General features: G+C 37.4%; 1 protein-coding gene across 4 annotated transcripts in view; it reads right to left on the bottom strand.

The window, feature by feature from the left end:
- The window catches only part of SKOR2 (SKI family transcriptional corepressor 2), a 42520-nt gene that overhangs the window by 15578 nt on the left and 12965 nt on the right, over positions 1-13977 (bottom strand). For 3 of the 4 annotated variants that reach the window (XM_066601840.1, XM_066601841.1, XM_066601843.1), the window contains exons 4-5: positions 7870-7944; positions 336-401 (exon numbers count right to left, since the gene is read on the bottom strand). In XM_066601840.1, the coding sequence (XP_066457937.1) occupies positions 336-401; positions 7870-7944 (141 nt within the window). The remainder of the gene's footprint in view (positions 1-335; positions 402-7869; positions 7945-13977) is intronic. The other variant, XM_066601842.1, reaches the window with a different exon arrangement.

Here is a 13977-nt window from a genome sequence, read left to right as displayed (position 1 = left end):
GCATGGTAGCGGCTGGCATCAAATGGCATAAAAAGACTCCTTTAATTCATCCAGCTGCAAAAATCCTGCATTAGCAAATGAGAAATATTTCTAATGCATTTCAGTCTGCCATGGGGTTTACTCATGAGACTGTGAAGGTCTTGTACGCATTGTTTTTGTTGTCTTGATGCAATTTTATACTGCTTCTCCTTGGATAAAATAATGGAATCTTTTTATACCATCCTGTGCCAGTCTTTACTAGGCTTGGATATTACTGTACGGGAGATTTTTTGGACATGGGCACATCAACAAGGTGAGCTGGCAACGCCACATTGTTTGTTTATAGAGATAGGTACCTTTTCCCATGCTGCCCATATCCTTCTTCAGGGCTTGCGATGAGCCGTTGTCCTGACTGGCTTCTCCTGCAGACAATAAAGAAAAAAAAAACGCTTTTTTAACGAGTTTGTTGACTTTGGGCTTTTTCCATTTATTTTTTTCTCCGTTTCCCCGTCCGCTTTTATGGCAGTCGAGTAATTGCCTTTTTCAAGATTAAAACAGTTTCACGGGCAGAGAAGAGACAACATAAATTTCACTTTAAGGGCCCATTCAGTGTGGCGCGTTGCCACAGGCGGGGACGAGGTTACGGCTTGCGCTCGTTGGATTAACCACCGTCTCTCACTGCCTCTCGCTTTGTGTAGCTTTTACATGTTTAGTGTTGGCTGTCAGGAAAGATATTGGCATCTGTTAGTGAGGGGTGGGGGGGAGAGAGGCTTCGACGCGTTTTATGTCTTTACTTGGAATTTTTATATTCTGCCTTTTATGCCAACATTTCAACAAGTTATTAAAGTAAAGATGGAGAAAGATCAGAATTTCGCTTGTGACCCACTGAGAACATGATGCAAAAGTTAATTAAACGCGTTATGAGCGCAGATGTCCCGCTATTTAGTTTTTTTTGTTCTTCTTATTTTGTGGGATTCAACATTAACTTTATGTATATATAAAAGCTGCAGCGAGAACTTTGCAACAGAAAAGCACTGAAATGATTACTGCATCCATTCAGCTAGTGGAATTATTATAAGGGACCAGCAACGCTGAGGGATGAGGCAAATGGTGAGGGCTAAAAAAAAACAAAAAAACTTATTATAACATATAGTAAATTTATATGTGGGGCCTTAGACATGGTAGAAAAATGGAGAAATTGATCAAATAAAATGGAATGAAACAGGAAAAAAAAGAGTAAGTAAAAGGAAATAAAACAAAACTATCTGTAAAATATAAACAAAAGGACAAAAAAACAATAAATAAATGAATAATAATACCTATAGGGGTTGTGCCAAGATAGAAACTTGCGAAGAAGAACCGTAAAAAGACCAAGCAACCCTCCAATGAAGAAACTCTTGACCAATGAGTAAAGACTGACAATTTTTATTGTATGAAGCAGAGAAACGTGTTTCGAGGCCGATGGCCTCTTCCTCAGTCAGTACCAGAGGATGTTACTGTATGGTGCTGGCTCATGTGGCTAGAGGCAATATCCTCCGGTATTAACTGAGGAAGATGCCATTGGCTCTGAAACACATTTCTCTGCTGGTGTTTATTAGAGATGAGCGAGCATACTTGCTAAGGGCAATTACTCAATCGAGCATTGCCCTTAGCGAGTACCTGCCCGCTCGGAAGAAAAGGTCCGGCTGTCGGCGGTGGGCAGGGAGCGGCGGGGGAGAGCAGGGAGGAACGGAGGGGAGATCTCTCTCTCTCCCCCCCCGCTCCCCCCTGCTCACTGCCACAACTCACCTCTCACCTGCGCCAGCATGCGAACCTTTTCTTCCGAGCGAGCAGGTACTCGCTAAGGACAATGCTCGATCGAGTAATTGTCCTTAGCGAGTATGCTCGCTCATCTCTAGTGTTTATGCAATGCAATAAAACTTATCAGTCTTTATTCAATGGTTAAGAGTTTTTTCATTGCAAGGTTGTACTGTGTACCAGGCCTTTTTTGGTTGTTCTATGCAATATACCATGCCAACTCTTGGGGTGAGGCATCCACCTAGTTGGCAGCACCACTGTTCCAACTCTACCTCTACTCTTTGCTCGCAAACATCAAGCCATCTCAAATCTTTCTCTCTTCTCCAAGATAGAAACTTATCCGCAATCCACAGGATAGGGCATAACTTTCTAGTCCATGAAGATCCAACCATTGGGACTGCCACTTACCCCACGAATTGGGGTCCAGAAGATTCCCAAATAAAAACCTCGATGATCGTGCATGCGCACTACTGTTCTGTTCCTTTAAATTTGTCTATCTCCAGCACTCCTACTGAAACTTCGGGACCTCTGCTCTCAGGATTAGTGGGGATCCCAGCAGCAGCAGAACCCCTTTATGTATAAAAATAAACCCTTTAATGTATATTGGGATGTTCACATCATGTTTTTAGTGTAGATGTTAAGCATACATGAAAAAATGCAATGTTAAAGATATGTGTACTTTTGTTTAGCATATATGTTAAATGCACAGCCCTATGTTTGTGTTGGTTTATACATACTAAGGTATACATTTTCACTGTAAAGTCTTTGTTTTTTTATTAGGTTTTGCAGTTGTAAACTTTTTTTAGAAATTTGAGAGCAAAAAATATATACATTGAAGAGTACTTGCACTTTACGCTACAGCGCCCATTTTCGGCTCCTCCCGGCAGCTGAAGAAGACTCCCTATACTCCCTATAGCACTATGTATGCGCTATGCAGGCCTGTATTGGGCCATTTTCAGCTGCCAGAAGGAGCCAAAAACAGGCGAAGGTTCACGAGCGCTCCAGCGGGAAACTGCAGGTACTATTCAAATATATAGAAACATACAGCTTTACATTCATCTTCTACTGACTAATGTAATATATATATATTGAAAATATTTGGACAGAAAGTACACTGTGCTAGCCTACAAAAAAAACGTTTGCAAATGTAAGGGAAGTCGAACTTGATCAATTATGAACCATGGGTATGTCATGCATTACGTTTTTTTGTGTATTAAACTGCATATGGTCAACACATGGCTTATCATGATGTGAACCGCCCCGTAGAGCTGATATCTTTATGATATACTGCAGATGACATTAAAATGTCTTTTTATTTCACCTCCCAAGGTCCAAAATTCTGGGCCGGTTCATTTCATAATATATGGTTTACAGGAGTCAGAGTTCTGCTTTACTAATAAAGAGCTTCAAATACCGGGACAAAACTCTGACTGCTTACAGCCACCACTAGAGGGAGCTAACAGTATATGAATGCATACAGCTCCCATTAAAGGGGCTTTCCAGGCAAACGCTATTGATGACCTATCAACAGCATATGACAGGTCATCTATAGTTTATCGGCTGGGGTCTGCTGCTTGGATCCCCGGACGATCTACTGTTCAGGCACCCACTGTCACCGGCAAAACATACAGGGTACAGAGCAGAAGCAGATAACTTCAACCCCTATATAGTGTCCTGCCCTGGTAATTGCAGGTGCAGCTCCCACTGATTTTATTGGGAGCTGTGGCACCAATTACCATCACCAGCAATCACTGGTTGGAGCGATCTGCTTCCACTCCCTACATTGTGTTTTGCCTGTGACACTGGGCGCCTGAACAGCATATCATGCAGCAGAGGACCCTAGCCAATTAACTATTGATGACCTACCTAAGGGTAGGTCATCAGTAACATTAGCCTGGAAGACACTTTTAAATGTATTGACAAATTTCCCTTCAGAAAACTTCAAAGCTCCCCCTTTTGGTGGCTGCAGGTACTCAGAATTTTATCATTTACCTCTATATCTAGAAAACATTTGGAGCTTTGTATCAGAAAATCATACAGTAGCTCAAACTTCTATAAAGATATAACAGCAAAAAATATAAAACATTTTACATTTTTTGCAAGATTGGGTAAACTTTTGACTCTAAACCAATAAAATAATAGATTGAAATGAATAAACATTCAAAGGGGTTGTTTCTTTGTTAGAGCAATCCCAGACAATAAGTTGATTGCAAGATATCATGCTTCTGGAACTCCCAGTGATTCAGTGATCAGCTGAACCTGGCAGCAAGTGCTCCATTTCCCTGCAGTGCCCCCGGAGGACACTTCAGTTCAGATCAGTTCATTGCATTGACCATGCAATGTATGAATGTCTTTATAACCCCTCTCAACACGAAGAGCAACATTATATACCACTCAGGTAAACAGAAGTTTGGCCACTAGGGGTGCTGTTTTAGAATCCACCTTTGTAATGTACCTGTTTCCCCATTAAATTAGTGACACATCGATTATAGAAACTTGATGCCCAAAATATTAATTCAAAGAAATAGTTACGAGCAAATAAACTGGAAAACTATGGATAAAAGTTTTGGGACTGGGATTAGAAGCAGCAGTCCATAATATATTGTGCAGAATAATTTGTATAGTACTTATTTTGTAAACTAAATCAGTTTGACCACTAGGGGTGCTGTTGCTATATAATATATTTAATTGTAGGTTCAAAGAGCAAGAAGGGCAGCATGTGTCTGGACAATAACATAGTAACATAGTATGTAAGGCCGAAAAAAAAAAAAGACATATCTCCATCGAGTTACCCTATTACCCCCAATATTGATCCAGAGGAAGGCAAAAAAAACTCAATGAGGTAGAAGCCAATTTTCCTCCTAAAATTCCTTCCTGACTCCAATAGGCACTGGTATAACATAAGGTTTATGCTCAGATTTTGGAAAGTTACTTTAGTAAAACATTGATAGCTATTGTACATATACTTTGGTTTTAATGTAACTTAAAGTAGTTGTCCATTTCCAAAATTAGTTTTTAAAATTTGATCCAATGGTAAAACAATAAAACCAGTGGTACCTAACCATCCTCAGCCCTGGTGATCCAGTGCTGCAGTCCCGCGGTATTCCTGGCCTTTGCTGTGGAATGGACATCACATGACCACTATAGCCAATCAGAAGCTACAGTTGTCAGGTGTCATTCTCCTAGCATATCCATTCAGATGCTGGAAGCCATGATGCCAGGAGAACTGCGCCCGACCACTATGGCCTCTGATTGGCTGCAATGGTCACGTGGTGTCTTCCACCACAAAAACGGCGTGGTTGCATCGCTGGATCACTGAGGCTGAGGATGGGTAACCACTGTTGGTTATATTGTTTTAACTGATTTGGATGTAGTTTTATAAACTCATTTTGCAACCTGACACCCTGTTTATTAATTGCTGTCCATCTCTGGGGGTCAGTTATATCTATACAGTGAAACCTCTCCACCTCCTTGAGAAGATTCCCACATCTAGATCAGATGTTTGAGGGAGATACTTAAAATTCCCTTGCAACTTCCATCCCCATGTATACAGTATAGGTGTACCAAAGAGGTTTTACTGTATATATGTGTGGTAGAGTATAGATAAATAGATATATGTGAGATATAGATAGATAGATACACATGAGATAGATACATAGATAGATAGATAGATAGATAGATAGATAGATAGATATGAGATAGATAGCTAGATAGATACATAGATAGATACATACCGTAGATAGATATGAGATAGATAGATAGATAGATAGATATGAGATAGATAGATATATAGATAAATAGATAGATAGATATGAGGGGATGCAGCTATCTGCTCTCTTGTATCAGTAAGTATCTGGCCATACTCTCTGATTGTTTGAGATAAAGATAGTGTGCATGCACTCAAATTGCGGCCTTTGTATGCTGGGAGGCTGGCATAGAAAGCCCTAGTAGATAATGCCTATGTACTAATGTGTATTTGCTCCTGTCATTAAAGTGGCTTTGGATTTTATATAGTTGGACAAGATACATTGACAACAAAGAGATTGATTAATCGATCAATTGATATGAGATAGTAGGTGTGAAAGAACGACAAGTAAAACAGATGACTGAGATAGATAAATGGATAGAGAAATAGATATGAGATCTATAGATAAATAGATAGATAGATATGAGATAGACGGATGGATGGATAGATAGATATGAGATAGATAGATATTAGATAGATAGATAGATAGATAGATAGATAGATAGATATGAGATAGATAGATATTAGATAGATATAGATAGATATGAGATATAGATAGATGGATATGAGATATAGATAGATAGATATGAGATAGATAGATATGAGATAGATATAGATAGATATGAGATAGATAGATAGATAGATATGAGATATAGATAAATATGAGATAGATAGATAGATAGATATGAGATAGACAGATGGATAGATTGATAGATAGATAAATAGGAGATAGATAGAAGGATAGATAGGAGATATGAGATAGATAGATAGATAGATAGATAGATAGATAGATATGAGATAGATAGATATGAGATATAGATATGAGATAGATAGATAGATATGAGATAGACAGATGGATAGATTAATAGATATGAGATAGAGAGATAGATAGATAGATGGATAGATTGATAGATAGATAAATAGGAGATAGATAGAAGGATAGATAGATAGATAGATATGAGATAGATGGAAGGATAGATAGGATTAAATAGATAGATGGATGGATAGAAATGAAATAGGCAGATTAATGGATGGATAGATATGAGATTTACAGATAGATAAAAAGGAGGAGCAGTCTGAATATGCAATATATTTTTATATCATATATCTATGTTCCTGAGGTGTGCACCCCTACTGCATAATCAGTAAGGACGCAGAACCCGGTACTCTAAAATACATGGATGGATGGATGGATAGATAGATGTGAGATAGATAGATAGATAGATATGACAGATAGATAGATAGATAGATAGATATGAGATAGATAGATAGATAGGTAGATAGATATATGAGATAGATAGATAGATATATGAGATAGATAGATAGATAGATAGGAATGAGATAGATAGATGGATATGAGATAGATAGATAGATAGATATGAGATAGATAGACATGAGATAGATAGATAGATAGATAGATAGATAGATAGATAGATAGATATGAGATAGATATGAGATAGATGATAGATAGATAGATAGATAGATATGAGATAGATAGATAGATATGAGATAGATAGATAGATAGATAGATAGATAGATAGATAATACATCTCTTTACTTCCCCAATAAATACATAAATACCCAGCACCCCGCCACTGGCTGTGACAAAACCTAACTGCACCCCAACCATTTCCAGTGCCGCCTGTCTCCCATTGCTGTTGTTGAGCTGCTCCCTGTCTCGCTGCCCCTCTCAGCCTCTCTCTCTCTCTCCGCTGCCTGCACTCTCTGTCTCATTTGACAGGCAAATTTGCAGACATTGCCTCAGGATAACAACCTCGTTTGACAGTCAATTAACCGTGAATAGTCAAAGCCAAGGCAGTTTGCATTACATAAATGGGAAATTAGATTCCCTGCTCCCAAGAAAGCAAACCTCTCCTTAAGACACTGCAATAGACAAGTTAGTATCACAAGTTCTAATCACGTAGTCCGTAAAGCCCTCGGAGACGTTTAGCAATCAGTAAAAAGGTGGTTTCATTTAATTTGTATAATGTAATTTTTGTAAATGTATTATACATTTTGTGTAGAGATCATTATCATGTAGATAATATAAATGTTGGGAAAGATGCAATAAAACACCTTTAATGTCTGTCTGACAGATAGAAAAAGCAATAAGCTGTGATCCTTCTTAATAGAAGGTTTGTACGGAACATTTCAATTATTGTCATTCCAGCCTTCCGCACACAGCCTCATTGTAGACGGTCCTAAAACCCCCTTTCATACGTCCTCTGCAATTAATAATCCGCTTGCTATTAGCGCCATTTTCTTTTTTTTTTAAAGCCTATTCTGGGTTTAATATTTTTTTTGTTCCGCCATTGGAACATTCTAGGGGGGGATGCATTTTATCTTACCTGGTATTTCTCTCCAGAATTCACCCGCTGAGGTGTCCGATTCTGTGACATAAAAATGCATCTCTTTGCTTTTATCTGCAATGAGACACAATGGAAATTTAGATATGCACTCAATGGCGGTTTTAGAATTTGCTATCTACAATAGGATGAGTTAAAGGGGTTGTAAGGGAGCAACAACAAGCCACTCTGCCATGGCCGGGGTATTTAGATGCAGGTTACATACAGGGCAAGAGTAGGGAACTGAGTTTTTGCCCCTAGCTATGACTACATGATGCAATGTACAGATGAAGCAAAGTTTAATTTGACTCTTAATATTGTTCCTTTTTTTGCCACTGTTTATTTCCCCTTTTATTTGCTTTATAATGGCTTTTGTCGTGGTAAGATCAAAGAACAATAGCTTTTCAATGGCTTAAAGGGTAATCCAGAGACTGAATGTTTTTTCAAGTTTTCACCTAGGTGAAAATTCATAGATCGGTGGGGACCAGCTACTGGGGCCCTCACCGATCCCAAGTATGAGGCTCTATGTCACCGTCTTTCTCTCTGTGAGGTTGCTTCTTTCATCTGCAATTACATCAGATTGAATGGAGCGGCATTCATGATTACGCAGTGCTGCACTATTCTTTTTCAATGGGATTGCCGAAGTAAAAAATGCTTGGTTATTTCCGTCAGCCCCATTAAAATGAATGAAGCAGTGGTCACGCATTCTCAGACAGCACTCCATTCAGTCTGATGTCACTACAGGTGGTGGAAGGAACCCAACAGTGATGAGAAGTAGGGACACGGGAACCCTGTTCTTGAGATTGGTGGTGGTCCCAATGATCATACTCACATGAATCTATCAGTTTTCACTTATTCAGTGGATTGGTGAAAACTTGGTAAAACTTTCAGTCTCTGGAATATCGCTTTTTAATAAGATGACTTATTGCAGAAAGTTCTCACAATCAAGTTAAGCTTTTCTCTATCCATACCTCAGCTGTAAAAGGCAAGCTTGAAATTGCTATGGGGCCTATATTGGCTAAGGTTCCAACAATGAACCGCTTCATCTATTAGCCTAAAAGGGGTTCTCCTACCAATAAAATTATCCCCTATCCACAGCACAGAGTATCACATGCAGATCTATAGGGGTCTACAAGCTGTGCCCCCCCCCCCCCATCCATATGGCAAATAGGGAACAGTTTGTTCAAGAATGAAGGGAACAGTGGTCACACATGCGCACTGCTGCTGGCTTCATTTCAACCGGAGAACATTTGAGATTAGATATCTTTGGTGGCATCATAAAAATGAATGGAGTGGAAGTAATATGTGCAGCCGATGCTCCCTTATTTCTGGACACACCAGATCCCTGTTCTCAGCATCGGTGAGTGTTTCAGTGGTCAAGCCATCATGAATCTGCAAGTTACTCCCTTTCCTTCTATTGGTAGGACAACTCCTTTAAACGGAACCTGTCACCAGGTTCATGCTGCCAAAAGGACGGGCAGCATGAACCCAGGACAGATATGTCCATTCGGCCCATGTATGTTTTATTTTGAGATACTTCTGTGTTTCAGAAGAAACGTACTTAGAACTTTGACTCGGAGATGAGTTCTTGAGTTGAAGGGGTAGGGCACACCAGGCTCCTGTAGCATCAAGAGTAACAGCTTCTCTCCCGGCTTCTGTATAGGCAGAAGGCTGTCATTCTTGATGATGCAAGTGGGGAGAACCCAGTGCGGCCCTTCTCTATAACTCGGAGCTCTGATACAGCTGAGAGCTCAGTCAAATTTCTAGGTATGTCTTTTCTGAAACGCAACATAATTCCAGAATGAAACATCCATGGGCCAAATGTCCCGGGTTCATGCTGCCCGAAAACCTAGTGATACTTAGCTATTACTTGCAACCGCCACTAGACAGGAACTCACTATATACTGATTTATGTAGCTCTTACTGAGTTCAATACTAACTATATAAATAGGGGTTAGCTCCCCCTTTTGGTGGCTGCCGGCAGTCAGAATTACATTATTTATCAAGTCAAAAAACAGATCTCCTCTATGCAGATATTTTATGAAATTAATCTGCACAGATTTTCTGAAATAAAAATGGTGGCAATTCATTGGGATTGTTTTGCTTACTCTGGATGAACACTGCAGGATAAAATATTAATGGGGTGTATCCACAATTAACATTTATCAGCTATCCACAAGATAAGTTCTGAATCTCTGATCACTTGGAGTCCCACCACTGGGATCCCCCATGAGCAGGACTCCCAAGTGCCCCTCTAGAGATGCTTGAATGCAGTGGCTGAGAATGTGTACAGCCGCTCTATATCATCTCTATGGGACTGCTGAAGAGAAGGGGAAAACATTCTTGCAATCGGTGGGATCTCCAGTGCTCAGACATTCATCATCCTTCCTGGGAATAAATGATAAACTTTGGACCATTACCCCTTTCACCTAGAAATTAGTGGAAAATAAGGATTATGTATGGGAGAGGGTAACTATAAACCTTTTAACTTAGATACTTATGAACTAATCAGGGTATTTTGATGCTTATAGGTTAAGCAGCATTAAGTATTCTGTCTTAATAAGCTGAGTTTTTTTTTCAGAAAAAGCCATCATTGGAATAAGATCCATCAACAGCAGCACTTAACCGCCTTACTGATGGCTTCCCAATGGTTTCTTTGGATTTTCCATACTCCAAAGAATAAAAATGAAGTGGAAAATGCATAAAAATAGCAATATTAATTTTAATCATAGGTCTCTCATATAGCATCAGCGTATCTGGAAAATAAATACAAGACTATGCCTATTATATGCCTTATACTTCACAAATGTGCCGGTTTTCATGTTTCGTATTTTCTAGTCTGATCCTAACATCTCTAGAAACATGAGGATGACAGTCTTAAATGAGTCAAAAAGCCAAAAAATACCATTCAGGTGTCACAAAAGCCATTACCATAAGTGAAAAATAGAGATAATGCAAAGACTGGCCATAGTTAGAGATGAGCAAAGCGGCGGAAATTTGATTTGCAAGCATATTGTGATTTTTTTTATTACGGAGCCGTATTCCCACATAAAAGACGATGAAGCAAACATGTTACAATAAAATACAAATGCCTACTTTATTCGCCATTGTCTTTTATAGATAGATAGATTAGAATACTGTAGATAGATATGAGATAGATATTAGATAGATAGATAGATATGAGATAGAGAGATAGATAGATAGATAGATAGATAGGAGATAGATAGATAGATAGATATGAGATAGATAGATAGGAGATAGATATGGGATGGATGGATAGATATGAGATAGATAGATAGATAGATAGATAGATAGATTTGAGATAGATAGATAGATAGATATGGGATGGATGGATAGATATGAGATAGGTAGATATGAGATAGATAGATATGAGATAGAGAGATAGATAGATAGATAGATAGATAGATAGATAGATAGATAGATAGATAGATAGATAGATAGATATGAGATAGATAGACAGATAGATATGAGATAGATAGATATGAGATGAATAGATAGATAGATAGATATGTGATAGATAGATAGATATGAGATAGATAGATAGATAGATATGAGATAGATAGATAGATAGATAGATAGATATGAGATAGATAGATAGATAGATAGATAGATAGATATGAGATAGATAGATAGATAGATAGATAGATAGATAGATAGATAGATAGATATGGGATGGATGGATAGATATGAGATAGATAGATATGAGATAGATAGATAGATATGGGATAGATATTAGATAGATAAATATACAGATATGAGATAGATTAGATTTGAAAAATATGAAAAAGAAGGAAAGAAGCCATGAGATAGAGAGGTAATTGGATGCAATGTAACAATAATTCACTATGAACATTTAGGTCAGTGATTCAAGCAACAACTAAGTTGGTCCTATGATTAAAATGACTCATTTTTGATTATTTTGAGGAAATAATTAAAAATTGTAATTCATTATTGTTACGTCTGATTTCACTCTAAAACTAAGATTCACAGAAAGAAGTTAATTTAAAAAAATCGTTAAAGATGATCCAGAGAATAAAATATAAAAACTAAATCATGAGGGTTAAGTTGAGTGTATAAATTATACATAAGAAGGGGTGGAGCTGTGACTACCATATAGAGGAAACATTATATAACCAGTGGGATATGGTGGAGCATATTAATGTCAAAATGATCAGATTTTGAAAAAAATATATTAAAAACTCTTGAAAGTAAACTTTTTCATCGATGGCAAGTGAAATCTGAATTTTGGGAATATTGCTTTTAAATAATGGTGCCCCAAAGAGCAATGTTAGAAATTGACTGTCTTTGACTGACTGATCGGTTAGAAGATTTTTGGCACTTTTAGGGATCCGCTTAGCAATTTGCCTATTTTACCGTTCCCATTGTGATATGTCCAGCACTATTTTATATACGATGTATGGATTCATGTCCAAGCATTTCGCTTTTATAAGGATTTTCCTTCCTAACCTGTTAAATAAAAACCACAGAAAGTACAACCTGTAGGACAGTATCTAATTCTAATGTATGTGAAAATGTAGCAGAGATGAATTTGTCATTTGTTCGCTTTATTCCCAATGATAAATCCTTGACTTGTAGTAAATCTACGGGAAATAGTAGATATTTACGCTGCCATTTTGCCAAATAACAAACTTAACTCTGCTGCATCCTCATAGATGACATGTGCATGGCAATAAACAGATGAGAATATGGCTTCTTGGGCTTACAGCATATTGTATTAATAGACAAGTAATTATACGCCCAAAGGTGGAGGGCACCATGTACATAGCGGCGGAGGGAAGGAAGATGAAGGAGAACTGCGAAATGATTCCGTGTAAATCAGCCAGTTCTCATTCATTGGAGTACATGTTATATTACAGCCATGGCCGGGTAACCTCTCGTGTTATTAGGAGCAGAAAGAGAGACAGAGATTTCATGTCTACATATTTAATAGAGCAGTAGTGTCATCTGAAATGACTGTAGTTAAGTTATCATTATGCGTAAAATGTCAAGCAAATCTGCAAATCCACCAATGTACTACAGTGCCAAAAATGGAATTACCATGATGCACCAGTCCTGTTAATAATTACTACATCTGTAAGTCAAGCCTTAATGTAGATAATATTTATGTAATACTGCCTATTCCAGGAAGATAGATAGATAGATAGATAGATAGATAGATATGAGATAGATAGATAGATAGATAGATAGATAGATAGATAGATAGATAGATAGATAGATAGGAGATCGATAGCAAACATAGCTTGCAAATGGCCCCAGTGTGAGGGCTGAAACGTTGCGTCTATGGGTCAACAAATATACTGAATATTTTACAACGCTTGGATGTGCCGCATGGTTTGGGAGTAGATAGATGGATGGATGGATGGATGGATAGATAGATAGATAGATAGATGGATAGATATGAGATAGATAGATAGATAGATAGATAGATAGATAGATAGATATGAGATAGATAGATAGATATGAGATAGATAGATAGATATGAGATAGATAGATAGATAGATAGATAGATAGATAGATAGATAGATAGATAGATATGAGATAGATAGATAGATAGATAGATAGATAGATAGATAGATAGATAGATATGAGATAGATAGATAAATAAATAGATAGATAGATAGATAGATAGATAGATATGAGATAGATAGATAAATAAATACATAGATAGATAGAGTTAGGAGACAGATAGATAGATAGATAGATAGATAGATAGATAGATAGATAGATAGATAGATAGATAGATAGATAGATAGATAGATAGAACTATCTATTAGTTTCTTTCCATCTAATAGTTTATCTCTTTCTTCCATCATCTATCTATCTATCTATTAGATAGAAAGAAAGAAAATATTGATAGAGTGAGTTAGATGAAAGAAAGAAGGAAATAAAGATAGAAAGAAAAAAAGAGAGAAAATAATGATAGATAGATATGAGATAGATATTAGATAGATAGATAGATATGAGATAGATATTAGATAGATAGATAGATAGATAGATAGATATGAGATATATATTAGATAGATATAGATATATAGATAGATAGATATGACATAGATAGATAGATATGAG

This window comes from Eleutherodactylus coqui, chromosome 5 (genome assembly GCF_035609145.1).
Source record: "Eleutherodactylus coqui strain aEleCoq1 chromosome 5, aEleCoq1.hap1, whole genome shotgun sequence".
Lineage (NCBI taxonomy): Eukaryota > Metazoa > Chordata > Amphibia > Anura > Eleutherodactylidae > Eleutherodactylus > Eleutherodactylus coqui.
Note: the sequence above shows the minus strand (reverse complement) of the source record. Positions and strands in the feature narration are given on the sequence as shown.